This window comes from Lemur catta, chromosome 2 (assembly GCF_020740605.2).
Source record: "Lemur catta isolate mLemCat1 chromosome 2, mLemCat1.pri, whole genome shotgun sequence".
In the NCBI taxonomy this organism is placed as follows: Eukaryota; Metazoa; Chordata; class Mammalia; order Primates; family Lemuridae; genus Lemur; species Lemur catta.
In genome coordinates, this window is record NC_059129.1 from 27,334,908 (window position 1) to 27,362,685 (window position 27,778).

At 54.0% G+C, this 27,778-nt stretch overlaps 1 protein-coding gene across 5 annotated transcripts in view; it reads right to left on the minus strand.

Moving 5' to 3' along the window:
* Nucleotides 1-799: 799 nt before the first annotated feature.
* Nucleotides 800-27,778, minus strand: part of DTX2 (deltex E3 ubiquitin ligase 2) — a 33,574-nt gene continuing 6,595 nt past the window's right edge. For 3 of the 5 annotated variants that reach the window (XM_045543072.1, XM_045543069.1, XM_045543070.1), the window contains 9 exons: nt 22,465-22,820; nt 19,866-20,502; nt 13,620-13,720; nt 8,808-8,948; nt 6,157-6,230; nt 4,609-4,767; nt 3,534-3,695; nt 2,224-2,313; nt 800-1,445 (listed from right to left, as the gene is read on the minus strand). In XM_045543072.1, coding sequence (XP_045399028.1) covers nt 1,218-1,445; nt 2,224-2,313; nt 3,534-3,695; nt 4,609-4,767; nt 6,157-6,230; nt 8,808-8,948; nt 13,620-13,720; nt 19,866-20,502; nt 22,465-22,732 — 1,860 coding nt within the window. In that variant the 5' untranslated portion in view covers nt 22,733-22,820 and the 3' untranslated portion in view covers nt 800-1,217. Of the gene's footprint in view, nt 1,446-2,223; nt 2,314-3,533; nt 3,696-4,608; nt 4,768-6,156; nt 6,231-8,807; nt 8,949-13,619; nt 13,721-19,865; nt 20,503-22,464; nt 22,823-27,778 lie in introns of those variants that run through there. The other 2 variants (XM_045543073.1, XM_045543074.1) reach the window with 2 other exon arrangements.

Here is a 27,778-nt window from a genome sequence, read left to right on the forward strand (position 1 = left end):
GCACCCCACCACACCTGGCTAATCTGTAGATTTTTAGTAGACAAGGTCCCTAATTTGTCTATTTTTAGTAGAGACTGGGTCTGCTCTTGCTCATGCTGGTCTCAAACTCCCGAGCTCAAGCGATCCTCCTGCCTCAGCCTCCCAGAGTGCTAGGATGACAGGCGTGAGCAACCAAACCCAGCCCCGTTTATCCTTATACCAACATATGGTAAACAAAATTTGTTTTTCAATGGAGAAACAGGCTCACAAAGGCAAAGGTGCCTCTGGCCATGTGGCTCTGCTCCCTCCTGCCCCAGGCCAGAACTCCTACAGGGCAGGCAGCAACATCTTGACTGGGGGTATCCAGTCCTCCTTTTAAGAGGGTCTAGAATTAGAACTTGGAGGGTTAGCAACAGACCAACCCTGCCCCAGATTCCAGCCCTGGCTCTACCACTTAACTAGCCTGGGACCTCAGGCCACTCACTGCACCTTTGAGCCTCAGTTTCCTCATCTGTAAAATGGAGACAGCAGCACTCACCCTGTGTGAAAGGCATTTGGAAAGCAGAACCCTGGGGACACGAGTGCGAGGGGGGCCAGGCCTGGCCCAGGCTGGTGATTGCACACGGCAGGATCCGCGAGAGGGCGCAGAAGCAGCACAGACCAGCACGTGGGCTTCAGCCCCACCGAGGCCTGTTTCTGTATTCATCACACGGGGGTGCGATGGGGGCTTCCTGCCCTGACGCAGCTGGACGGGTGTGCTGCCTCTGCACGGGGCTCAGATCACACGCTCTGCACTGACGACACACCAGGGCCTTTTGGCTTTGGCTACAGAATATTTATTTATTGCAAACAAAATCTGAGGTATAAGAAGCTGATCCAGAACCCACGCCCGCCCAGGCTGGGGCAGTCTTCACTCACCCCACACCAGGCCCTGGGTCCTGTGGGCCCAAAGCAGCCCCCGGAGGACAGAAGAGTCCTGTGCACTGAGGTAGCTGCATCTTAAGCCCCCATGAGTACAACTCCCCAGGGACACCCAATTCCCACACAGATCCGTGCGGAGGGGAGGCAAGAGGCAGGTGGGAGAGGCCCTGGCTTCAGGTGGCGCACACCCTACCCTGCGCCCCAACACACATTCTAGCCTATCAGGATGGGCACCTTCCCACCTGCCCACCCAGGGGCAGCCCAGCCAGCAGGGCGGATGGGGCGGCCACCAGAGGCAGGTGTGGGAGGCTGGCAGGTCACTGTTGCTCCAAGCAGTCCTCAGTCACCCCCTGGGCGGCCAGCTCAGCCAACACGTTGTGCAGGTAGTTGGGGTCAGGGTAGCCGTGGCCTGTCACGTTGCGGTCCATCTCCGTCTTGTGGTGGATCTCGTTCCACACCACCGTGTCGGTCTCGCCCGTGGTGCTGGACGTCCCTACGGTGAAGATGAGGCGCCTCTTCCAGGCCACCTTTAGGAGCTCCAAGACCTGCCCAAGGAGGGGGAGGAAGAGGAGGGAGGGGAGGAAGAGGAGAGACCAGGGAAGGGGAGAGGAGGAGACAGCAGGAGGAAGAGGAAGGAAGAAGGCAGTAGAGGAGGGAGGGAAGGCCAAGTGAGCACGTGTGGGCTCCCTCCCGGTGGGCTCACCCAGCTCTGGTCCTCCACCCACAGGGACCCCAGCACTCCCAACTGGGCAGCCCAAAATCATCCCACAGGAGCCTGGCCCTGCCTCAGTGCCCAGCACCGCCATGTGACCAGTCGCCAGGCCAACACCTTGGTGCTGTCCCTGAGTCCTCCTGCTTCCCAAGTCCATGCTGGGCGAGCTCCCTCCCCTCCCTGCCTCCAGGCCTGGCCAGCTGGGAGCTTGCCCAACCTCAGGTCAGCAGCTCCACCACCCCAAGTCTCCGTGCGTGCTCAGCTTCACCCCACTCCTAGGGTGGGCCTGGGGGCTGGCCTTGCCTTCACAAGCCCTCACTGCAGGGCAGCTTGTCCCTGACCTTCCTGCAGCAGCAAAGTCCCCATCCAGGTCTCAGTATGGACATGACTCCTCAGGCAATCCTGGGTCACCTAGTCGCCCCCTTAAAATCTGACTTTGAAGAGCTCGTGACCTGGCCTAGCAGGCTTCTCTCCCTGTACCCACAGCGGGTCCTCAGGAAGGAGCAGCAAACACCAGCCCTTGTGTCTTGTCCTCCCGCTACACAGGCAGGGCCGAGTGTGACTGCCCGTCAGGGCCCTTCCCTGCCCTGAATGGGTGGAGGGCACTTTACCTTGCGGCCCTGGGCGTTGTCCGGAAGGTAGCACTGGCGGGGAAAGCCTCTGGCGGTGAATGGCTTTCCAGGGTTGGGGTGCTCGGGGCCCTGCAAGGGGAACAGGCACGAGGATGGGAGTGACCGGCTGCAGAGGCGTGCAGGACACGGACACCCAGCCTCCCCCCTCGGCCTTCCTGGCTGCGTTCCATTCCTGTGCTGAAGTGACCAAATAAGTCCCGCCCCTCAGAGACCTAAAGTGCACATGGCCCCCCAACCCACAAGCACCCTCCCTCAAATCTGCGCCACTCCACCTGGCACGAGACACCTCCTGCTAACTTTCTCTTTCCCTGATGACATTGGGAACCCTTCAGAGGCAGGGACAGACTCTCCTACTTCTTTGTCGACTCTCCAGGCACAGGGTTCTCTGGCCTGAATGGAAGGACCTTCCTTGTGACCCCACACACACCACAGGCCACACCCTCTGCTCTCATGTTGGGCTGCACAGCCCTGAGAACCCTGAGAACAGGCTGGAGGGGCCCTGGAACAGCAGTGGCTCACTGGACAGGTGAGGGACTGGGACAGCCCATGGCCTCTGCTCCCTGCCCTCTGCCACTCAGGGACAGGTCTGTGTACACTGGAAATTCTCCTCTGCCCTGAGGTGCTAGTGCTAGCCCATCTGGAGTGTTTCTAAATTTCCCTGAGCCGTGGAGAAGGGAAACCAGGGAAAAGGCATGTTGTTCAATAGACAGTCAGACCCCATCTGGCACCTGGTGCCCGTTGCCACCCTGTCCTCCCTTCTAGCCCCAGGCATGGGACCAAGAGGGTCAGGGCTCCTACCTCAGTCTCCACCAGGACCCTGGACCTGTGTTTCGGCTCCTGACACCCAGACCAGGCCCTGCCGCTGCCAACCCAGGCCTGGGTCTCAAGAACAAGCGTCCTGCTGGGCTCCTCAGCCCCTCCCGCCCACACTCTACCACCCAGGGGGCTCCTCACTGCACACGCTGCCTGTGGGTCCCCAGCTGCCCAGTATAAGTCCAGCTGCCTCCTCTAGGAAGGCTCCCTGGCTCAGGCAAGGGTTGAGGCCACCTCTTCGCTTCTACAGCCTAAGAGCCTGCCCCAACCCCCAGCACTACTGCCCCGGGTTCCTGGCCCTCCCCAGCTCCGGCTGGAAGGGGAACTGGGATCCTGAGTGTGGCAGCATAGGCGTCCTCGCCCCTGATCCAGGGTGCAGACTGCTGAGAGAGGGGTGGGCTAGGAAAAGGAGTGCCCAGGAGTGACAGATTCCAGAAAGGTCCCAGGTGGTTCCTCTTGTGCAGGGTCCCCCTTACCTGGATGCCGTGAGGAATGTTGTAAACGATAAGTATTGTCCCGCAGTCCTCATGGCCTGGGAGCGACATCTGGAACCTCATCACCTCCATCTTCCCCTGGGGCTGGGTCCCAGTTTTCTCCCCATAGATGGTTTTGCAGGAAGGACACTGCAAGCTCCCATCCTGGGATAAGGCAGATGCGACAGACTGAGCCAGTGGCCCTGAGAGAATGCCTGGACAGTCACCTCCCTGTCTAGATGGGAAGAGGACCAGGCCAACCCCATTACAGAGTTGCTGGCAGATTGCCTGGCTCCGAGGCAGCCTCCCCTCTCAGAACTGGATTCCAACAGCTTCCTTAGAAAGCTAAGTTTTGCACCAGAAACTAGTTATGCAATGTTCATCAGCGGGGGTGAGACATCAGCAGACTGACATCAAGTAGGAAAGTGGGTTCATGAGCCAGTCTCCACAGTCGAATCATGTTAAACATCAAACAGAAACTCCTGCACTTGACCTGCTGGTGCTGGCCTCTGGCTGGTACAGGACAGCAAGGGGTACTGGAGAGAGGCCAAGCCAGGCCGGAATGGCTGTAATGTGACTTGGTTCTCTCATCCTCCCAAACTCTGTCCATTCTGGCTAAACTCCACTGGAGGAAGAGCAGCTGATGTCAACTGCTGAGGGCTCGAGTGGAACTCTCCCTGTGGAGGGTGGCACGGGGCTTCCTCTTTGTCAGTACCATGCTGACGGCACAGGGACATTATAAGGAAGGAGTGACCGCGTGCAAGTGGCAAGGGCAAGACGGTGCCCTGCTCCTCAGGAGCCCAGGAGACCCAGGCCTGGCTAGAGGCGTCGGGGGAACCGGCCCCATTGGCCTCCCTTCCTACAGCACAAGGCAGACCTAAGACAGCCAGCTGGGCCACCAAGGTCTCCACACTGGCTCTACATGCCCACACTCATCTTTTGCTGGAGGAGTCATCTTGCAGCTGTCCCCAGAGCCCGGCAGCTACCCCTCAGGACCCTCACCCCACTGCAGGGCCAGGACTGAGGACAACACCTGAGCAGGCCACCGTGCTCCCCACCCCCAGTGCAGTGTGGGCACCTTGTTGCCGTTGCAGTACATGGCCAGCAGGCACAGCAGGTGGAAGGCATGGCTGCACTTGGTGAGGCGGCCCACAGCCGTGGGCCCGATGGCCTTGCTGTCAGTCACGTCACTGTACCCAGATACCACAGACAGCTTCTCCATACAGATGATGCAGTCCTGGAGACAGAACACAGGGCGCGCTCGCCAATGTCGGCTGAGCTGAAGCAGGCCAGTCTTGTAGAAAAAGGCCTTCATCTGCTGAGATGCTAGAGTTACGGTCAAAGTCAATTCAGTAGTCATTTGTTCCATAGGCTGGGAACACAGATGAGTCACCAGGGCCTGTGCCCTCGAAGGAAGGGTTTACCAGAAGCGCAGGCCTGAGACAGCAGCAGGAACAGCCAAAGGGGGAGGGTGGAAGAGAGCAGGCTCCTCAGGGGAGAGGCCCCCGAGCCAGGCCTTACAAGGGAGGCAGAACTGCCAGGTGGATGAGCAGAGAACGGCCGTTCCAGGAAGAGGGAGAGAATGTTCTGAAACACGAAATCAACTCGTGGACACCTAAAGGGTGCAAGGCCTGAATGGGGGTGGGAGATGAGACAAGGGCTGACAGAGGACGGGATCCTGGAAGGTTCTGACGGTCACGCTCAGGAGCTGGGGCCTTTGGGAGTCAAGGGACCTTGCTGAGGAGCACTGTTCAGGGAGCACACCCACGAGCCGGGCTGCGTGCTGGCTGCGCAGATGGCAGCTTGGAGGGAAACCTGGGCCAAACAGCCCGGTTATGCCAGACGGGCACAAGGACAAAGAGACAGATCTGAGTGCTGGCGGGGAGGAATATGGTGAGGGCTTGAGGAAGGGTGGGACATACCACGGGGACTTTCAGGCTTCTGTCCAAAGCTGTGCTAGCCAGATTCTTTGCATGGACTCAGCTTGCAGGAGAAAGATGCAAGTGAACGGGGTCCTCGGTTCTGCATGGGTACGCCTCACCTTTAACCCACCCCTCCGGTATCTCTAGGACTCCCCGTTCAAATGGGGAGAAGTGGTGCTGCAGCCCCCAAAACATGGCTTGACAGAGGCGTTTGGGTTCTACTGAAGCTATGGCAGTTTGGCGGGGCCTATTAATCACAGGAACCACGTCCAGCTCTCCTAACAGCCAGAGAGGCAGGGCTGCCACCTGGACAAGGCCACCTCACTTCTATACCACCGTCAGCCCAGGGGTAGAGTAGACATACCCCACTCTTGTCTCCAGGACGCCCAGGCCCGGGATGGCCCTCAGGCTACACAGAGGCCTGAGCCAGGAGGGGAGAGCTCAGCTCACGACCACAGCTCCTTAGTGGCAAAGCTCAGAACAGAACAATGTGGGCTCAGAACAGAATGATGTGGGCTCAGGAGCTGCGGCTGCCACCTGCAGGAGGCTGGAAAACTCAGCCAAAGGGCCTGGAGCACGGCCCTGGCACCCAGGGATGCCTGGGAAGTGCCCTTCAAGCAGAGAAGGGGCTGATGTCCTTTCCATCTGGAGCCAGCCCTTTTCCCAAACAAAAATAAAAGCAGCCTGGCTCCCAGGACACGTACCTCATCCGGGGGTGTTTTTAGCTCTTCAGTGTAGTTTTTTATCACCTGCTCTGGCTCTGGCTTTGGAGACCCTCCTAGAAGAGAGAAGAACATAAGCAGTGTCCCGAAGAGTATGAACTGCAGAGGATGCCAGAGAGGAAAGAAGACAAGGGAGAGTCCAAGCTGCCAGGAGGAAACGTTAGAAGGGCTGAGACAGGGAAGGTTAGCGTGCAAGACAGGAGAGCCTCAGCGCCAGGCACAGAACACTCCAAGAGCTCTGCCAGGCAAAGCCCCGTCCAGGCCCAACCACGTGGGGGCCCGGCTCAGCCCCAGGAGCCCTGGAGGAGGCAGAAGAGGGCAGAAACAGAGGCGCACGTCTCTAAGGAGCTGCATCCCAGCACACTCAGTCAGGAAGCCTGGCCCAGGCTCTGGGCTCTGACGACGCCCAGGAGAGTCAGAGAGCAGTTTCGAGAACAAACTACTCCAGAGGATGTTCTGGTCACATTATTTTATCCAACTTTCATTATTCTCAGCAAGAGAAGAAAGTTTTGAGTCTAATGTGCATCGGGAACCTACTCCATGCCGGCACCTGCATGCATGCCAACTGCAGACACCGGCCACACTGACCCTGTTGTGGTAAACAGCCTGTCTCTGACCGTGGGGGCCTCAGTCACATGCCTACCGGTTCCTAAGCCGAGCGACTCTGGGGAGGGGCCGAGATGCAGGAGTACCCCCTGGCTGCCCTATTCCTGTCTAGGCACACATGCGCACAGCTAGCTGGGGGGGCAGGCGCTGTGTCTCTATAAACACCAAACTCTGCACCAAAGAGGTCCTACCTAAAGACAAGAAACTCCTGGCACTAGTGAGAGAGAACTGGCAAGGCCTGGGGGTTTCTCCAGGCAGCAGAAGCAGCAGAATCAGAGAATTGGAGAATTGCGGCCAAGCCCATGGGGGAGCAAAAGGAGGGACCAGGAAGAACAGGGCAGCTCTGAGAGAGCGACTGTGGCAAGGGCTCCAGTTCAGGTCACCATGGGCTGCTGGACCCTGCCTCTGAGACCAGGGGGGCTCTGGTTTGAATCTGAGCTCACAGCCATCAGCCTGGGGCTGTAGAGACGTGTACAGCTGAACTCCTTCTAGATCAGAGGCGGCCAGTGACCCGGGGATGTGGCTCAAGGGAGGAGAGGGACGTCGAGTTTGATTCTGGCTGCTGCTATGACCAAATCACACCACCAAAAATGAAAGCTTAATACCTAACAAAGCTGTCACTGCTGTAATGGCATTAGCTGCTATCACCCGAAAGGCAGCTGTCAGCAAAGGAAGACCACACACAGCCCCACACCCACCCACACCCATATATACCAACAGACTTCCAGGCCCCACACCCTGGGGGCTATGGGGAGAAAGCCAGACCAGAACACTGACCACTGGCACAGGTGGCCGTCCTGATGGCTGGGACACCTTACTCAGGCTGAGGGAGCCTCTTTTGAAAAGCCTGTTGGCTCTAGGCCCGTCGCCAGGTGAGCCTGGGACCGCTGCCCCGCCACGGCTGGCTCAGCATCCGTTTCCCCTGCCCGTCCCAGCCCAGGCAGCCTTTCAGAACCAAGGGAGCTTTTCATTAGCCACATTTCTTGAAGGGAGTTGGCCAGGTAAACATCAAAAGGGACTCACACAAAAGGGACATCTGAGCCCAGGCAGGCCAAGAGCCTGTGTCTTTCCCAGGCAAACTCAAGTGCCAGAGGCAGCTGCCAGCCTGGCCTGCCACAGATCCACCTCTACCCTCCAGGGCAGGGTAAGAGCAGAGCATGCAGAGCCCTGCTGGGGTCAGGGGCTCCCAGGCCCGCCCCTCCCTGAGCCCAGCTCCTTGCCTGTGGGGCAGGGGCTGGACCAGACAACGGGCACAATTGGAACAGCCATTGTCACCACGGGCCAGGCCCTTCATGTGTCTATTTCCTACTCCTCACCAGGCAATCTGCTAAGTAGGAGGCACTGGTTCATGAACGGAGAGGACCTGCATAAGATCACAAAGCAGGGAGTGCTGGTGGAGCCATGGCCCCCTCCCTGCCACCACACTAGGCTCACCACAGTCCGTGCTTCTATAGCCCAGTGATGGAGGCACAGCCACTACTAGCTTAAGAAAGGTCCAGAACTTACTGCCACAGGCCCCTCCACACAAGTCTTGTTAAAACTGCTAACACCTGCAGTGGTTCTGAAATCTCTTCTTCCCTGGCCACACGACAGGCAGGGCAGCGGTCACTGGAGGACCCCTCTCAAGTAGCCCACGTGTGCAGCCAGACAGGGCTGGAGGCCAGGGCAACAGGACTGAGCTGCTCATTGGGGGTCTTTCCTGAGACACTGGCCCCACTGGAAGGGACAGTTGTCCCCATCCCGAGCCAGGCCCTGCCCCTTGCCTATTCTTTGGTGTTTACAAAGCCACAAGGTCTGAAGAACAAGCCCCTCTCATCCCAGCTGTGCCAGGGAGAAGCTGAACTCTGGGTCTTGAGTGGCAAGTCAGCTCCCAGGCACCACCTCTGCTGCTGAGCAAGGGCCACAGAGCCCATCCCCCCAGGGGACAGGAAGCAGAGAAGGAAGAGCCATCCACATGGACAGTCAGAGGCAGCAAGACTTGGAAGAGGCTTAGCAAAGGCCAGAGAGCATTTGTGAATAGGAACTACCTTTCATGGACATTTTCCTCAATCTCTTAACTGAGTTGTGACTTTTAGAGGCCAGACAGGAGGCGGGAGGGCTGGCGGGCTGGGGTGCGCGGCTAAGACACACAGGGAGTCCAATGGCTGACATCAGAATACTCGTCATGCCTACACAGGGTGCGAGATCAGACATGCAGAGATGGGGAGAAACATTAGAAGGAGTCATTTGGCACGCGACTTCAACAAACTCTGCTGAGACCAGGAGGTAGCTCTGTGAATGGCCACTGGGACCCACGAAGCTCCCTGGGGAATCTGGCCTCTGGAGGCTGCCAGGGCCGGCCTAGGCTGGCAGGATGGAGCTCCAGGCCAGGAACCAGAAGGCCCGTGAAATGGCCTGGTTCATCTGCACCCGGCCCCAGGTTGCACAAGTGTCTGTACAAGTAACGGATCAGCCCAGGCCCAGAGCGTGCAGGTGGTAGTGGTCATTTGCTTCAGGAGAGCAGAGAGCAGAGGGCAGAACACCACTCCCAGGAAGCTGCCTGTGAAGTTCAAGGTGGCGTCCCCTGTGCCAGCTGCAGGGAAGGGAGCAGAAGGGGCAACGTGGAAGGGCACAGCCAAGCTCCGGAAGCATAGATGGGGTCACCTGCGCAGGGCTGGCTTCAAGGGCTCAGCCTTCCCCAGGCCCCTAGAGCCCCCTGGCCTGACCATGCCCTCTTGGCTCCAGGTCGCTCTGCCTCCAATGGGGCACTGTCTGCTTTCCACGCCCCATCTGGCTCATCTAGGTGCCACGCCTACAGGGACAGCACCGGGGTGGCCGAGCAGGGCCACTGCCTCTTGAGATGGCTGCCATGCTGAGGTGCCCCCCACAGTCCCTGGGAGGCTCTGCTGGGGCAGCAAAGGCCCCAGGCTGTGGCTTCCTTCTCTGGTGCCCTCAAGTGAGGGTGGACCCACAGCAGGCAGCTGTGCCGAGACAGACAGCCTCTGCTTCCAGAGCTCACTACTGCCTGGTGCCCGCGGGGGCAGGCCTGGCTCCTCAGCCTGGTGCCCCACAGGTGTCCTGGCTGGACCCCTCCACACTCACTGATGATCGAACACTCCCTGGGACACAGCATGTCCTCCTGCTGGACATCCTCAGAGGTGACTCAGAGGGGTGGGAGGCAGCCAGGCTAGCCACTAGGCCTCCACTAGAAGAACAAAGCCACTCATTCTGGCAAATGTGCCCAGAAGGGGACAGAAGCAGAGGCCAGCCACCAACCTGGGTAGCACAGCCAAGTCACACAGGGTGAGTGCAGTGGCCGCTCAGCATGAGTCACTGAAGCACATGTCAGAAGACTGAGGTTCCAGCCCGGACTCCGCGTCAGTTAACACAATCCCACCAACATCCCAAGGTTGTTCCTGGGCTCAAATGCAGTTCTCTTGGAAACTAAATGTCAGGTGGACAGAAGGACAAGCAGGCACAGGTGGCAGAAAGATGGGAGAGAACAGGAACAGGTGCGATTTTCTTTCCAAGAACCTGGAGCCTTTGTACTGCCCACATCCTCTGACTGGAATGCACCTTTCCCACCAACTGTCCCCTGATCTCTCCTCCAGCGTCACCTTGCTGGGCAGGCCTTCCCTGAACACGCTCTGCAGTCAACCGCTCTACCCCGAGCTTGTGAGAACACCCTCTCTAATGGCCACTTCCCTCCGCCTCGCCAGCCCCTCTGCCCTCATCTCGCCCGAGTCACTTGCACATCTGTTCTTGCCGTCTTCCCTCAGCACGAGCTCTAAGAGGTGAGGACTCTGCCCACGGCTGCGTCTCCAGCGCCCAGTGCCTGGTCTGCTGAGGCCCATGGTCTGTGTGTGGTGAGGAGCGAAGACGTCCCCGAGGCCACCATCAGCAGCCCCCAAGAGGCCAGCACGAGCACCACTCCTACCCTTTTCAACACAGGACCCACTCCCCGGAATTCAAGCCACAGATACACAAGTTCCAACCCAGCAGACTGGAGGGAAAGCAGCCCCTCCGCTGAGGGTTGCCTCTGCAAACAAGCCCGAACATCACCCACACCCACAAAGCAGCATCGGATAAGCAGGACGGGTGGGAGCCAAGGGTTCGCCATCATCTTCCTCAACAGCAAGGGCTCAGGGACAGCCCCAAACTCCTAACACCCCCAAATCACCTAAATAGCTGGGACAGCCACAGCTTTTTCTCCACTTATTGGGCAGGACTCCCACTGTTAGAGCCCCAAGAGGCAAGCCCCACTCAGACTCTCATCTCCCAATTTGCAAGCACCCCCTTTCTGACACGAAGGGCCATGTCTTTCATTTAGTGACCAGGGCTGAGATCCAAGCCTACCCTCCTTCCACTCTGGCCTCCCCGACCTGGGCTCAGGCAGCCGGCCTCACCCTGTCTCAGGCAGACTGCTAACCCCCCACCCCCAGCCCCGCTCCCACCCCACCCCTGCAGCAGCGTAAACCCAAATGCTCACCTCCCTGAGGTCACAGCCCCAGGACACTGTCCAGCTCTGGCTTCCCAGGGGCTGGCCAGGCTCCTCTCATTCCCTGGGGCCCCAGACTTCGGTCCCATCAATAGGTCCCAATCACTGAGCCTCGAATTTCAGGGAGACAACAGTCTGGCCACGGCTCTATTCTCTCTTAATCTCCTAGCTGGGATCAAGTTCCTGAACTTTTGGGGGCTGTTTCTCCCTTGAGTAAAAGGAGGTTAAGATACCTGCCTAGCTCCAGGATTGCCCTGAGAGCCAGGGTGACAGGGGCCATGAAGGACAATGTGGGAGGCAGCCTGGAGAGGGTCCTCAACCTCTGAGCAAAAGGAGCAGGTGCCACTCACTACCCACTACCCAGGGCACCCCGAGAGAGGAGCTATTTCCCTTAAGAGAGGTCACTGCAACATCTGCATAAAGCCTCAGAGGTTACCCACGTCAGGCCCACAAAGGCTCAAGAAAGCCCCAGAGCCCAGAGCTGGAAGGGGCTGGGCCATGGGGAGCCCCGCCTATTTACCGGCAAACCTTTCTCCAACACCACTGCACACGTACACACACACAGTCTGACTTCCCTGTGACTCCCAATGCCACGAGGCAACCTCAACTGGGCAGGAACTTGCCAGTCAGCACATCTTTGCTCACTCTGTTCTCTCGGCCCAGGCAGCTGAAGCAGGTTGGAGAAGGCCTGCTGGGCAGGGTCTCCCTCCCAGGCTTCCCACTCCCACCCTCTCTGGCTGATCCTTCCCTGAACCTCACAAGCTCCTCTTCCCAGCACGCTGCCGTGGTCTCTGGAGGCTCACACACTCCCCCGGGGTGCCAAGGGCACCCGTTCCCCCAGATGCTCCTTTGAGATGCACATCCAATGCCCACTGCCCTGGGACAGCTACACCTGCCACATCACAGCCATCGCCCCCTTCCAATGCTCGCACCCGACTCAGAAGCACCCAACAGTGATGAGGAAGAGCTAGATCTGAGGCCAGGATGCCTGGGCTGTGTCCCAGCTCTACCATGTGGCTGCCAGAGAATTTTAGCCTCAGCTTCCTCCAATTTAAAATGGGAACAAAAGCCCTCACCTCACAGTTATTTAGGGATGAAATGAATCAACACATTTGCAGAGCCCTGGGTGATTTCCATGCTGTGAAAGCACCAGGTCAAGATCACAGCAGGCCTCACCCTGACCCTCATCCTCTCTCACAGCCAACCCGGCTGCCATGGCAGAAGGCTTTCACCTCTGAATGTCTCAAGCCAAGCCCCCAGCTCCATCCCACTGCCATGAACCTAGTCGCTCCACTGAAGTGTGAGGTCAGGCCCTGCACGGGCCTCCCTGCCTCCAGAGCTGTTCTCTCTAAGCCATCCTGCCCTATGACAGTGACTCACTTAAAACACCAACTCTGGCTATGTAAAGTCCTCTGCCTCAACCTGTGACTGATGCAGGCACACTACCCTGTTCTGTCCACCTTTTTATACACTCTGCATTTCCCAAAGCTCACCCGGGTGGCTCCGCAGCCTCGGTGGCTCCCACTCTCCACTCCCACCCCTACCCCAGCAGCAGTGTAAACCCAGTGGCTCCGCAACACCTGTAAAAGGACTTTTAAAAACAGTTCCAGGCCGGGCGCGGTGGCTCACGCCTGTAACCCTAGCACTCTGGGAGGCCAAGGCGGGTGGATCAATTGAGGTCAGGAGTTCGAGACCAGCCTAAGCAAGAGTGAGACCCCATCTCTACTAAAAAAATAGAAAGAAATTATCTGGCCAACTAAAATATACATAGAAAAAATTAGCCGGGCATGGTGGCACATGCCTGTAGTCCCAGCTACTCGGGAGGCTGAGGCAGTAGGATCGCTTAAGCCCAGGAGTTTGAGGTTGCTGTGAGCTAGGCTGACGCCATGGCACTCACTCTAGCCCGGGCAACAAAGCGAGACTCTGTCTCAAAAAAAAAAACAGTTCCAAAACCTATGGGCAGCAAAAGGTCTAGCTGGACCCAAAGATGCTTATACAAGACAAGATGTCAACCACAGCCACAACAGTTCTAGGAATTCCTCAGAGGGGCCCTTTATGGAAATGCTTTAAGGACAGAGAAGTGACTCTTTAATTCAATTTGATGCAAAAATCTAAAAGGTTGTCAAAGAACCACACCCAGGCCCCCCCAGTCATCAGGCCCGACTTCCCCAGAGCCAAAGGAAGGGGCACCCAGGCTCACTCCAAGGGGACACCATCACCGAAAAGAGGTACAGCTCCTCCCAAGGAGCACCTTGGGGTTTCCCTGAGGTCAGAGGGTGACAAGGCCCCCACTCCCCAGTCTCCTTCCCACCGAGTCCCACGGGGCATAATCTGTTCTGGAACCCAAGAGCAGGGCACCTACCTGCGAGTGCTTGCTGGACCCTGCTGGGCTTTGGCATCTGCACAGGCACAGTGGCAGGGATGCTCCCGGGGCTGCTGGAGGGACCGCTGGGGAGGGAGGCACTTGGGGAAAGAAGAGAGCACAGCTTAGCAGAAATGAGAGAAGACCGAGAAACACGGTGCCCCTGAGGCTCCTTCTCACTTTCACTTTCCACGGCTGCCTGTGTGAAGGAGGCCTTTTGTTTTGTTTTCCTGGGCAATTCAAAGAGACCCTGAATACAATTCTAAAACAAAGGCTCCCATAGTACCTGTGCAGAGAAGAAATCTGGCAGAAACCACTTTAACAAAGTGGTCAAGACCAACATCACTGGTAACAGGACAAATCAACATCCTGAACCCCATGATATGGTGCTCTGAGACAGGCATTTTGTGGGATTTATGTCAAAAATGCATTATCTCGCTGGGCACAGTGGCTCACGCCTGTAATCCTAGCCCTCTGGGAGGCTAAGGCAGGAGGATCACTTGATGTTAAGAGTTCAAAACGACTGACATCAAGAGTTTGAGACCAGCCTGAGCAAGAGTGAGACCCTGGTTCTACAAAAAATAGAAAAAATCAGCTGAGTGTGGTGACACGCTCCTATAGTAGTCATAGCTACTGGGGAGGCTGAGGCAGAAGGATCACTGGAGCCCAGGAATTTTAGGCTGCAGTGAGCTATGGATGATGCCACTGCACTCCACCTGGGGAAACAGAGCAAGATTCTGTCTCAAAAGAAAAAAAAAAAAAAAGGCATTATCTCATTCCAATCATGGGAAACCATCAGAAAGACCCAAATTAAGGGATATTATTTAACAAAGGACCTCTTCAAAAGTGGCAAGATTATGGGCCGGGCGCGGTGGCTTATGCCTGTAATCCTAGCACTCTGGGAGGCCGAGGCAGGAGGATTGCTCAGGAGTTCGAAACCAGCCTGAGCAAGAGCAAGATCCTGTCTCTACTAAAAATAGAAAGAAATTATATGGAATTATATATAGAAATATATATAGAAAAAATTAGCCGGGCATGGTAGTACATGCCTGCAATCCCAGCTACTCAGGAGGCTGAGGCAGTAGGATTGCTTGAGCCCAGGAGTTTGAGGTTGCTGTGAGCTAGGCTGACACCACGGCACTCTAGCCTGGGCAACAGAGTAAGACTCTGTCTCAAAAACAAACAAAAAAAAAAGTGGCAAGATTATGAAAGAGGAAGACAGACTGACAAACTGTTACCACCTGGAGGAGAAGGAAGAAATGACAATTGGATGTAAAGTGGGGCCCTGGACAGGATCCTGTAACACAAAAGAGGACAGGAATAGAAAAACGGTGAAAAATAAAAAAAAAGTCTCTAGTTAACAGTATTGTACCAACGGTAATTTTCTGGTTTTGACAGTTGTACCACGTTGCATGAAAGATGTTAACATTAGAAGAAGTCACGTAAGGGAGATAATGGTAACTCTACTATTCTTATAACTTTTCTGGAAATCTAAAATTAGTACAAAATAAAAGGTCTTTTTTGGTTTTGTTTTGTTTTTTTAGAGACAGGGTCTCGCTCTATTGCCCAGGCTGGAGCACAGGATCAAAGCTCACTTAGCCTTGAACCCCTGGACTCAAGCGATCCTCCCACCTCAGCTTCCTGAGTAGCTGAGACTATAGGCACCCACCACCATTCCTGGCTAATTTTTTTTGTGTGTGAAGATGAGGTCTTGGTATGTTGCCCAGGCTGGTCGTGAACTCCTGGCCTCAAGGGGTCTTCCTGCCTTGGCCTCCCAAAGTGCTGGGATTATAGGCCTGAGCCACTGTACTGGCCTTTTTTTTTTTTTTTTAAATGAGGGTTTTGCTTCCCATAGTGACTATGTATGTTCAAGCCAGCCCTTAGGTTTTACATCATCATGTATTTTTAAATGATAACAAATGCATGCCATTATGGTTTGGGAGGGAGCCCTGTGTTGAAAACAGTTGGTGTAGGTGGCCAAGATCCTGCCAGCTCCTCCTCCTTCCAGTTCCTGGGTCCTCCCATCCATCCCTGCCCATTTTAAATGATGGACTGTGAAGGTTATGAAACCCTCCCACATAGGCCCAGCACTGGCACTCCCCAAGACAGGGCCTAGGCCAGACCAGGAGCAGGGGAGGTACTTGGGAGGTGCGGACAGCTCCAGGCTACTGTGTTACCCTCACAGCTGTTGCAAACCAGTCACTGCCTATGATGCCTCCCTGGGCTGCAGCAGACCCTTGCCCGCCACCAGCCACAGGTCACAGATCCCGCTGGTGCAGAGGAGCTAGCTGGTTCCCATCTGAACCAGGAAACCTCACACCCAGTGGGGCTGAGGCAGCCAGGGCCTCGTATAGGGTATGGAGAACAGGTGCCCCAACATTTGCTTGGGTGAAGAAAGAGGTTGTTTCGTTTGAGTTTCTTGATTGTTCTTCCCAAACAGGTTCACCTATGTGGCTGTGCTACTCAAAAAGCAGCTTCTTGCCCTCTTCATCTACTCCCAGCCCAAAGTGAAGGATGGCAGTGGACCTAGGGGTCCCTGATAATGCCACAAAGAAGGGCTGGGAGCCCCGGACACCTGGACTAAGGTCTTGGCTCTACCAAACCCTGTTTCATTTGGAGCAAGCCCCTCCCTTTCCTGAGCCTCAACTTCTAAGATGATGATAATTCCCAAAGGCCCCAGAGTGGTGGTGAGGCCCAGTACAAATTTCCATTGGGACCCAGTCTCAGAGGAGCAGATGGAGGCAAAGGGAGGCCCTATGGGCCACCAGGTACCTTCCTGCAGGGCCCTCATGACATCCTCAAAACCACAGCAATATTACAGCAAATGGCATCTTCAGAAACTGACCAGTCCAACTCCCTCATCCCAAGAGAGGAAAAGGACCAGGGCTGACCAAGGCCCTGCCTGGAACCGTGATTCCAGTCTCACAAGCTAAAAGACAGCTGGCCGCCAAGCCAGCCTGGCACACAGCAGGAGGAAGAGGAGGTGGGGTCCTTCTAGAGGTGAGAAGAGCAGCAGCAAGAGCACAGTGGATGAAAGCCACCAAGGAGAAACACGTTGTGGGGCCATGTAGTGCAGGGGCAAAGTGTCCACAGGCCTAACCACAGCACTGAGCTGTGACAGACAGCTGGTATTAACCACCACCCCAAGTCATTAAAATGTTAAGCCAGGTGTCACACCCTCTATTAAAGAGGACAAGGGTGTGCATGCCACGTTTTGGAACGTTTTCCATCCAACATCATTAAAACACCAGTTTGGGTGCTTAAGGGATAAATTTCAGCTACTAGGAAAGCTACCTGCACCCAGCAGCTCAGTCACAGATGACACACTTCCTCGAAGTGTTACTGCCTATTCCCAGGGGGCACAAGGAAATCACTCAGCCAATGTTTTACCCAGACTGAGCAAGAAGTCATTTAAAACCACGCGCTTTCCAAAAGCAAAACCAAACACACGTGGGTTCCCCAAAACTTCTCAATTTCACTTGCTCGAATGCTATTTCCCATGGCTACCAGTAAAGGGAGCTGGTTCTTGGGCTTCCTCAGACCTGCACTGCCTGGCCCCAGCTTTCTCCCTCGCATACATGCTAACTTTCACCTAATGATGTTGACATTCATTTGGCTTTCAGGACTTTACCACAGCCCCTAGGGAGAACAAGGTGCCAAGTGTTTTCAACTCTCCCAGCACCTGCAGGGTTAAAAGGTCAGGTATTTATTAAGCCCCCTCTGGCTCTACAACCACCAGAGGAGGGTTAACTTGGGAGGGCCACACTTCAAATCAGGCGTGGGAAAACCCTGGCTAGACCCATGCAAATGAATTACACTAGCTCCAGAAAAGCCAGAGGAATAGGACCTCACACCCAGCCCAGGAGGCAAGCCTCTTTGAGGTTGTTTTAACTAACAAAGCCGGCTGGCCCGGTTCCCTGCTGGCTCACACGCAGGGCAAGGGCAGGGGCAAGCAGCAGCACGCGTGGGGCCCAGCCACCTTCTTTTCTGTAACTTGCCAGGCCTGCACCAGTAGTGCCTGCATCAGGCTGGGGAAGAGAGACCCCAGAGAAATACTCTGGGGAGAGATGGTTTAGGGGAGACCAATGGAAGCCTCATACCAGGAAAAAGAAACAAAGCCCCCTTAAACGCCCCCCCCTTTTTTTTTGTGAGACAAGAGTCTCACTCTGTTGCCCAGGCTGGAAGGCAGTAGTGTGATCACAGCTCACCTCCTGCCTCACCCACTGTGCCCAGCTAAATCACTTGACTTAATCTCAGAATCCCAGCTCTAGCACTATCTAGAAATGTGTCTCAAAATAATTCATAAACTTAAGAAGCCCCAGGAGGCTGGGTGAAGCAGAGCCCACAGAAGTTCCAGCACTGCCAATAACCATTCTGGGCTGGCAGACAGCACACTGCTCTCCGGACGAGAACAATCTGGACCCCCATACTGAGGATGGGAGGTGGGGAGAGCACCTCCCTGAGCCCTGCTTGCTTATGTCTACGTGAAAGTCCGCAGAGGCACCAAATGACACTTCCCCGTACTCCCAATTCCCTGAAAGACCTCAGATCCACATGTCCTGACTCCTGGAAGGAGAATATACCCAGGAAAAACCCTGATCCATCCAAGGCCCATCACCCCACATCTACCAGAATCCTCCAGAGTCCCTCAAGATACCATCACATGTCCCACTCTTGGGGCCTGGGTTTAATCCCAGCTCTGCCACTTGTTGGCTGCATGGCCACCTCAGTGTCTCACCTGTAAGTTGAGGACACTACCCACCTTAAGACCACAGGAGCATTAGTGAAAGCACTCACGCGCCCACTCAATAGGGCCTGGCACATAATGTGTGCTCAAGAATGGGAGTTGCTCTGTGTCTTCAACAAGCTGGCAGAGTCCTCGGAAACCCAATTTGAACAAATACTAGAGGCCCAAGAAGCTGCCAGGGAGGTCTCAGTCACAGTGGGAAGCTTCAGCCCTCAACATGGGGCAGTGGGCATGAAGGGACAGGAGAGCAAGGCAGCAGTGAGAGTCTGACTGGCCGATGTCAGTCCCAATCAACAAGACGTTCTCCTCCCTGGAAACCAGGGCAGCCACCTGCCAACACGCTCCATCATGACCCCTCAGGGTACTCCCAGAAAACACTCCCGTCCCAGCTACCACTCTGAATTCTTAAAATGCTCTCCAAGCCCAACACCCTCAAAGATGAGGAACAATGAAGTCCCCTGGTCAGCTGGACCAGTTGCAGGTCTGTGACCAAGCTGGGGATGTTCACCCACTGGCCAAATCCAGGGTATTTTCTCACTTTAAATGCCACCTGGTCTGGACTGGGCCCATGATTTCATCATCTTTCTCAAGGAGCCGAGAGCTCTACAAGACACTCTGGGCTGGGCTAGGTCACCTGTGCTACCTGTGGCCACTTGCCACAGACCCAACATTTTGCACTGTCCCCACACAGTATTCACAGCCCTCTTCTGTACTAGACCGTGGGCTTAGGGGTAGGAGCTGTAGCTTTCATCTCTGCATCTTCAGTGCCTTGCACAGAGCAGGAGTCAGTGACGTGTTATCAGGTACAGCACCAGCCACATGCACAGGCAAAAAGTCTTTAACTCTGCTGCACACAGAGGTCCCCATCATCATAAGGAACGAAAGCATTGTACATATTTTTTTTTTTTGAGACAGTCTCGCTCTGTTGCCCGGGCTAGAGTGAGTGCCGTGGTGTCAGCCTAGCTCACAGCAACCTCAAACTCCTGGGCTCAAGCAATCCTACTGCCTCAGCCTCCTGAGTGGCTGGGACCACAGGCATGCACCACCATGCCCGGCTAATTTTTTTTATGTATTTTTAGTTGTCCAGATCATTTCTATTTTTTTTTTTCAGTAGAGACGGGGGTCTCACTCTTGCTCAGGCTGGTCTCGAACTCCTGACCTCAAGCGATCCTCCCGCCTCGGCCTCCCAGAGTGCTAGGATTACAGGAGTGAGCTACCGCGCCCAGCCAGGATTGTACATTTTAACCTGTGTGGTGACTACCAGGACTCGAGTACCAGAGGTCAAGTAAGACTCTGGGGGACACAGGGCTGGGGATAGCCAGGACACCTCAGCACCCACGAGGCACAACAAATGAGACGACATGGCAGGAACAACCAAGGGGACAGGTGCCCAGGCTGCAGGTATTTGGATGAGTCCTCCCAGCTGCATAAGAGCAGAAAGCCCAGTCTACTGACAGGGCACCTGAGCAGACAAGATGCCCAACAGGGACACACAATACCTGGCTGCACTGGAAGTGGATGGTCCTGGGGGCAGGTGCTGCAGTCCCAGGTGGGAGAGGCTGGAGCGGTAGAGGGGCTGGCTCCCCAAGGCGGGAGGGACTCCGCCCCAGGGGTTGGTGGTGTTCAGCCTGGGTGCAGACCTAGCCCCAGAGAGGGAGGGTTTGTTGTATGGGGCAAAGGCCTGGTGGGCCCCATAGACAACAGCAGTCCTGTGGAGGGGCTGAGGGACAGGGTACGCAGGGAGGTTGGTCATGGAGTGGCGGTAGCGGCCTGACACAGGGCCAGTTCCGCTGCCGCTGAGGCACTGGTGGCAAGAGCAGGCAACTCCCATGTGGCCCGGTGGAGCGATGACAGTGGTCACTGGGTAAGGGGGCCCTGTCTGGCGCCGTACGCTACGGCAGAAGCTGGAAGTCTTGTTGGTTTGCGTTTGTGTGGCGTAGTTGACGGTGTAGTTGTACCCCAGGGGAGCCAAGTCCACGAGCTGGTTGCCCCTGGCCACTTGCTGCTCCAGATAATCACAGATGCTGGCTTCATAGGCGGTCCAGGTACCATCATCACTCAGCCACTCCCAGACGATGCCGTGGCCAGGGGCGGAGTGCTGGGGGAACAAGTGCCTCCGCACAGCCCGCATGGTGCCTGTTTCAAAAGGAGTGTTTCACATAGTTAATCTACTAGACCCCCCCAAACACAGGAGACTTTCAAATTCTTTTTTCAACAACAAAAATAAGCAAATATGATCACTGTAGGTCTATGGTCATGCTGCTATTTCATCTAAGGGCTAGCACTGGCTCTTCTGTCCAGATTTGGGGGTAAAGTATAGGCACTCTAGGCAAAGAAACTGTGGTCCAAAAGGATGGAGTGGCAGAGGGGGACCCACACTGCTTGGCAGGAGGGGATGTCAGAAGCTTAGGACAAAGAATATGGCTCAGACTTGAAGAGGCTTTTCAAATAATATCTCTAATAATAATATCTCTAATAATAATCTCTATGTAGCCTTACTTTAAAAAATTGAAAACAAAAAAGTATAAAGAAAATTAAATGATCTCAATCCAGCCACCAAGAGGAAAGCACACAATTTACATTGTGATACATTTCTTCCCACCTAGTCTTCCAGCCATGTGTACTTAAGGAGCTGACAGAATGAAAGTGTTTCCTGCTATTTTCTTATATGATGCCATAAGCAAAAATAAAACTCTTTATTGTTACATAATTCTCTTATATGGATGTACCAGCCTCTTTGACTTCTCAAGTTGCAACTATTGCGGAACACCGTATCTTTACCTTATAGTCTTTTATTTATTTGTTTACTTATTTTTGAGACAGGGTGTCACTCAGTTGCCTGGGCTAGAGCGCAGTGGTGCGATCATAGCTCACTGCAACCTCATAACTCCTCGGCTCAGGGATTCTCCTGCCTCAGCCTCCAAGTAGCTAGAAGTACAGGCGTGCACCACCACGCCCAGCTAATTTTTCTGTTTTTTGTACACATGGGGTTTCACTCTTGGCTCAGGCTGGTCTTAAACTCCTGCCTTGGCCTCCCCGAGTGCTGGGATTACAGGCATGAGCCACTGCATCCGGTCCTAAGCTTAAAAAACCAAATCTAAAGATTAAGGAGAAAAAGAAAAAAATCAATTTGGTCTATGCTTTCAGTAGTGCTTACCAAAAGATGAATTACTGCAATTACCTTCTCACTGCTCTCCCAACCTCAGCCCTTGCCTCCACCCACAGCAGCCAGGGGGACACTCTTAGCCCTTAGAACAGATGACGGCACTTCTCCGCCCAACTCTTTCTATAGTGCCCCTTTCAGAATAAAAGCCAAAGCTCCTTCTATTGACTAAACCCCACCCCCAAAGAACCTGGTCTTCTGTCAATGACAAACCCTTCTATCAGGTCTGTCATCGTCCCTTCTCAGTGATCTTGTCACCTGAGCTCAACCTTCCAATCAACCCCTACCACCACTTGACGCTTCCCTTCCCTAATTGACACTTATTGTTCTCCACCCAAGACACAATTTCTGTGTATCCCGTATGCTGTCTTTCTCAGCTAACTGCACACACCATGAAGGCAAGGAATTTCATCTGCATCCAGCTGACTGGGAACCAGTTTTCATAGACTCTAGGATGCTGCTGGTAGATTACAGTAGGAAGTTGGTGGCCCATTCTCGATAATACTGATCAAAACACAGTGCAGAACAAAAAACCAAACACACCAATGCACGGAAGAGTGCAGTAGCCTGCCCAGGTCACACAGCTGTTGAGCAGTGGAGCCAGACCCTCTGAATGACCACGGTGCCACCTCTGTGCCAGCCTGCCTGCCAAAGAGACCTTTGAATCTCTGCAGGTTGAGGCAGGCATTTTTGGTTTGGGAGACAAGGGGAAAGGGGTGGCAGGACCTTTGCAATGTGCTCCCACAGCACCGCTCCTACTACACAGTACGCTTACCCTGCATGGTGGCTGTTCTCACTCACAGCACCCACCTCCCACCACGTGTTTCAGGGGCAGGGAGGAAGCTTTGCAAGTCACTCCAGTAACTCCAACACCTCTCACACCGCCTGGCCCAAAGCAGGCGCTCAATGTGTGCTAGAGGCAGAAAGTGTCTTACCAGTGTCCTGGCGGAACTGGGTCCAGCTGGGGAGGTCAATGATGTACGGGGCCAGTGAGGGGTCAGCCTGGCCTAAGGGGATGCTGTGGGCCAGGCTCCCGAACCCAAAGCGCTGGCCCTTCTGCTGGACAAACTGCTGCTCGATGTAGCTGCAGACAGGGGCACTGTAGGGGTGCCAGATGCCCAGTGCGTCCTGCCATTCCCACACGGCCACCGCCACAGGACTGGTGTACACCTGCGCCAGGGAAGGGCTGGGGGCCATGGCCATCTTCCCCAGGACTCCCTCCACTTTCTTGAATGGCTCAGACCACTCTGGCCTGGAGTCTCAGGTTCATTGCCCAGCACCTCCGGCAGACCTGTGAACAGGACAGAGGCCAGCAGTCAGCCATGCGCACCAGCAGCCCTGCCAGAGGCAGCCTCTGTGCAGGGGAGTCATGCTTTCCACAGCCATTTTTCCGCAATACCTTAAGGGCATCACGAACCAAGCACCTGATCCTGTCTCTTTGCTCTGGCAGCCAGGAAGAGTTCAAAGTCAATCCTGCAGCCTACCTACCTCTGCAAATGTTCAGGATGATGTAGTAAATTCCGGGTGCTAATCATTAGCCCAGCTTCTATCTCATTACCAATAATTTCCCTCTGACCCAGCTACCTAGTTCATCCTTTCACACTCTCCAATTTCTAAAGCAGGTTTGTTTGTGAGGTTTGTAGTATTAACACCTACTCTCCTATAGAGGAGAAAACACTGTGTCTCAGAAAGGACCAGGGGCTTAAGGACACCCAAGGGACAGTGGCAGAGCTGGCCTTGACACACAGGGCCTGGCTCCTCTGTGTCTCCTGGGTACCCTGTAAGCCTCATGACCCCTAGATAAACAATGAACACCCCCCTCCGGCCCCTCTGCACTCCATTCCCTATGCCTGGGCCTTGCTGACCAACCACCAGGTCGGGAGAGCTCTTCCCCACATCCAGGGCTCCCTGCAGCCCCCCTTCTCTCTCGTGAACACTCCATCCTTAGACTCAGCCTGTGACCTCAGGAAGGCTTGTCCCGAGCACCCATCACACACGCTCGTGGCCCTCTGCACTCTTCCCAGCACCAACCAGAACTCCAAAGACCACCTACACACACGTGTGGGTTCCGTGTCTTTGTCCCACCAGATGGCAGCAACCTGCAAGCCACCCTTGTTCACAGCTGTAACGTCAGCGCCCAGCAGAGGACATGCCCTTGGGCGAGTCCCCTTACAGACAACTTCAGAACATGGCTGATGAGCATAGATGATGATTCTACTCCGCACCGCAGTGTCTGAACGAGAAGGTCTGCAAACGCGCCAGATCATACCCCGGTGCACTAGCTCTTAGAGTACAAGAACAGGGTCTGACACTTGGTGACCAACACCAAACATACTTGTCTCTTTTTAAGCCTAACAGACTGACAAGGTGACACTTCTCCCACTTTATGGACAAGAAACCAAGACTCAAAGAGGTCAAGGGACTTATTTAAGGTCATACATATACTAAAAGTGGTGGCACAGAAAACAAACCCAGATCTATGTGGCTCTGAGGCCCATTTTCTGAGAGAGGAAGGCTCGGCCTGACCTCTGCCTTGGGCTTCACTCACAGGCCTTACTTAGGGAGGAGGGAGGAAGGGAGAGAGGGACCACGTCTCTAGCACTACCCATCCTCGGTTGCTATAGCACGCCTGTCTATGCAGGGCTATGGGCTAATGGGGGCCCCACTCATATGATCTTCTCATTCCTACAACCACCCCTATAAGTACACATACATTTTATGCCTATTTGGCAGGTGTGGAAACTGAGACCCAGTAGCTGCAGTGACTTGCTCACAATCATAAGGCTAGTGACAAGGCTGGGGCCCTGGGCTTCTGCTGCTGTCCCTTAGACTGCACTACACCATGAAGGTTCAATGATAAGGGCAAGGCCAGCTGCCCTAGAAGGCAGACAGATCTGCAGCAGCCGGTGAAATGGAGCAGGCGTGGGCTCTGGCATCAACATGCTGCATACTCTTCCTACCAGCTTAATCAAAGTACCCAAGCTCCCCCAGCTCACTTTCTTTCAGAAAATGGAGATATCAACATTTCTCCTAAGTGCTTTTCACGGGGATTAAGGCAGACAGGTATGTAGAAAGCACCCACACAGCATCAGGCACACAGCAGACACTCCACAAACGTTGGCCTCCCTTCCTTTCCCACCCCCTCACGTACAGCACCCACCCATCCCTCCAGTCTGGGTGAGGAACAATGGCAAAGGGCAGCGCTGAGTACACAGCAGGAGAACAAAGGTGAGTCAGGCCTGCAGTAACTGCATGCACCTGCAGGGGCCAGGCCTGCCCACTCCTCCACAAAAGCCCACATCCCGCCCTGGAGGATTAGACCTGGGGTGCCCTCGGGTGGGCTGGCTGGCTGGCTTTGCTCAGTGTCTGCAATTAGAAGTTTCTGTAACCACACTGAGGTACAAATCAGAGGACTGGTTTCCAAGCCAATTACTCTTGAGGTGTCACTCAGCCTGCAGGCAGCTGGGGCCTCCCTTATCTTCACCACACAGGGTGTGTCCCAGCATGTCCATACAGCCCCAGACAACCAACTTAACAGAGCTCCAAGAAGCAGCCTGAGAAATACAGCCAAGAACTTCAGCTAAAGCTTTCCATGAAGGTGTGCAGCCTCCACAGAGTGAGGGCCCACCATGGGTCCAGCCCCTGTCAGAGTACTGGAGACCCCAGAGGAAACAACAAGACACACAATCCCTTCATGACCAACCACTGTCCCACTCATACCAAACCCTCCACCTTTGGTACCTTATGTCCAACAACATCCAATTCTAGCAAGTCCCAGAACATTCCAAGCCATTTCCCACCCCTCAGCCATTGATCCTGCTGGTGCAGAGGTCCAGATTCCTTCCCTCCATACAAGGCCCCAAGCAAACATGCCGATCCTTCCAGATCCTTCCAGACCCAACCGCAGCCATCCTCTCCCGAGCCCTGGGCCCCACACCCTCACTGGAGAAGGCTGACTCCACCCTCCTGCGTGTCTTCAACGCACAGGCCTCTTCTCCAAACGCAACTGCACTTACTGGTTCCACTGGAACAGGAACTCCCTGAGAGAGAGCTGGGGCTGCAGCTCTTCAGATGCCCAATATCCCAGAGGGTCTGAAACACCAGAGGACAAAGGAGGGGAGAACCTTCTGCTCCAGGGGCACGGGCACGTTTGAGTGGCTGCCCAGAAACGCCCACTGGCGTTCCACTTGAACTCAGCAATTATGCACAATACAACAGCATGTCAGTGTACCCATTCTCTGCAACAGCCTCAGCCATTACTAAGCTGCAGTTCAAAAACCTAATTTGTTTCAGCTCCTAATGATGGGGGCTATTTAGGGTGTGCTTAATTATGAAAATTATTACTATTATGATTAGCCATGGAAAAAAGCCTCAATCTGGAAGCAATCTAAACACCTTACAATAATGCAATTCTTATATAAAGTATGGAACATCCTAATGATGGAATACCAATCAGTCTTTAAAAATGTCTAAGAAAAGCTTACGGACATGTAACTGCCACACACATCCTACCTAAGCTCTCCGGTGGGTGGGTGTGCCACTTACCAAGCACCACCTAAGTGACAGACACTCTGCTTGGTGTTTCTGTCATCTAGTTCTCTCAATCCTAAACTACCCTCAAAGGTAGGAATTATCCTTATTTTACATACAAGGGAACTAAGGCCCAAAGAAACTAAGTATTTACTCAAACCACAAAGGCTATGTTCTTTCTACTTTATAAGCTAATTTTAAGGAAGCTGAAAGAACAACACTGTAATATAACTGGAATGCTAGAATTATGGACTGTTTTCCTTCACCTCTTTCTGTACTTGCAAATCTTCCACAATGGTCATATTCATTTTTACAATTGGACCACAGTTTGTTGTTTTTTTTAAAATATCAACAACTTTGACCAGGGAAAACACCATCCTGCTTTGCCCTTGCATTGTCTTATCAGACCTAGCTACCAATCCCTGTCCACAGCACCACGGCTCAGGCACTGAGGAATGCTGTTCTATTGGAGAGAAATTTTCATCCAAAATAAAAAAGTGACATGCATCCAAGGGTCTTTTTATTCACAGAGGACTTAGAAAAGCTTTAGGACAAGATCTGAGCTGGCATAAGAATCTGAGTGGAAATCAACCTGCCCAGTTGTGAACCTTGGGGTGGGAAAGCCACACACATGGACCCCACCACAGTTGTGGCCTTGGGAAGAAGGCCCTAAGTGTAATTTTAAATGGGTATTCAACTCAGGCCGAGCCATTTTCACCTTGCCAACATGTGAGACACCCATTTCATCCCTCCAAACCTACTGAAATCTGTTACGGCTTGCCATGAGCTTGGCAGGCCACCCTTCCATCCTCGCTAGTACAGTGGCTGTCCTCCCTCTGCTGTCCCTAGTGGAGATGAAGGCCACTTGGTGACCATGGGGCAGCTATGATCCATTCTCTAGGCTCTGGACTCGGGGATTGGACAGGGTTTCCAGCTCCTGAGAAGCAGAAACCCTTTTCCAAACGTGGTCATACACTGCCCATCACTATATGTAAAACACAGAAACAAGGGGTGTCTTTTTAACACAGAAGTAGCCTCTATTTTCTCGTTTCTCCTCAAGAGGCCCACGAAGCTCCTTTACAGAATAGGAAAGTTCTGAGAAACGTGGCTTGGAAACCAGTGAGACTGGGTGACTTCTAGAACCTCTTCCCAGCTCTGATTCCACCAACCTGGGATGAATTTTTCAAACTCAATCCACTTCACTGTTCAAGTCCTATTTTCTAAGCTGCTTCTCTTTGGGGAACTTTCCAAGAAGCCTGGGCCTAAAACTTCACACCCCACCAGCTGACATAGTGAATTTAACCTGTAACTAGAAATGACCTTCAAAGGCCTCACAGTGCAGACGGCCACCCGTGGCCCTGTCAGAAAGCCTCTCCAAGGCCTTGGAAAGTCCAATCTTGAGCATAAACACATCAAAGAAATGTTCTACTTTACTAGAAATTTTGTTTAAAAAAATACAAGTTAAAAAACAATGGACAATTATGTTTTGCCTATCAAATTAATAAAAACTTAATTTCAATACTCAGTGCTAGTAACATTAGAGACTTCACACTGCTGGGAAGAATAAAACCTTTCCGGAAAACAATTTGGTAATATGTATCAAGAGGTTTAAAAATGTTCACTTCTTTTGATCTAATAATTAAGATTCTATCTTAAGGAGATTATAGAAAAATTTCAACATAAAGATATTCACCATAGCACTATTTCTACTACATGAAA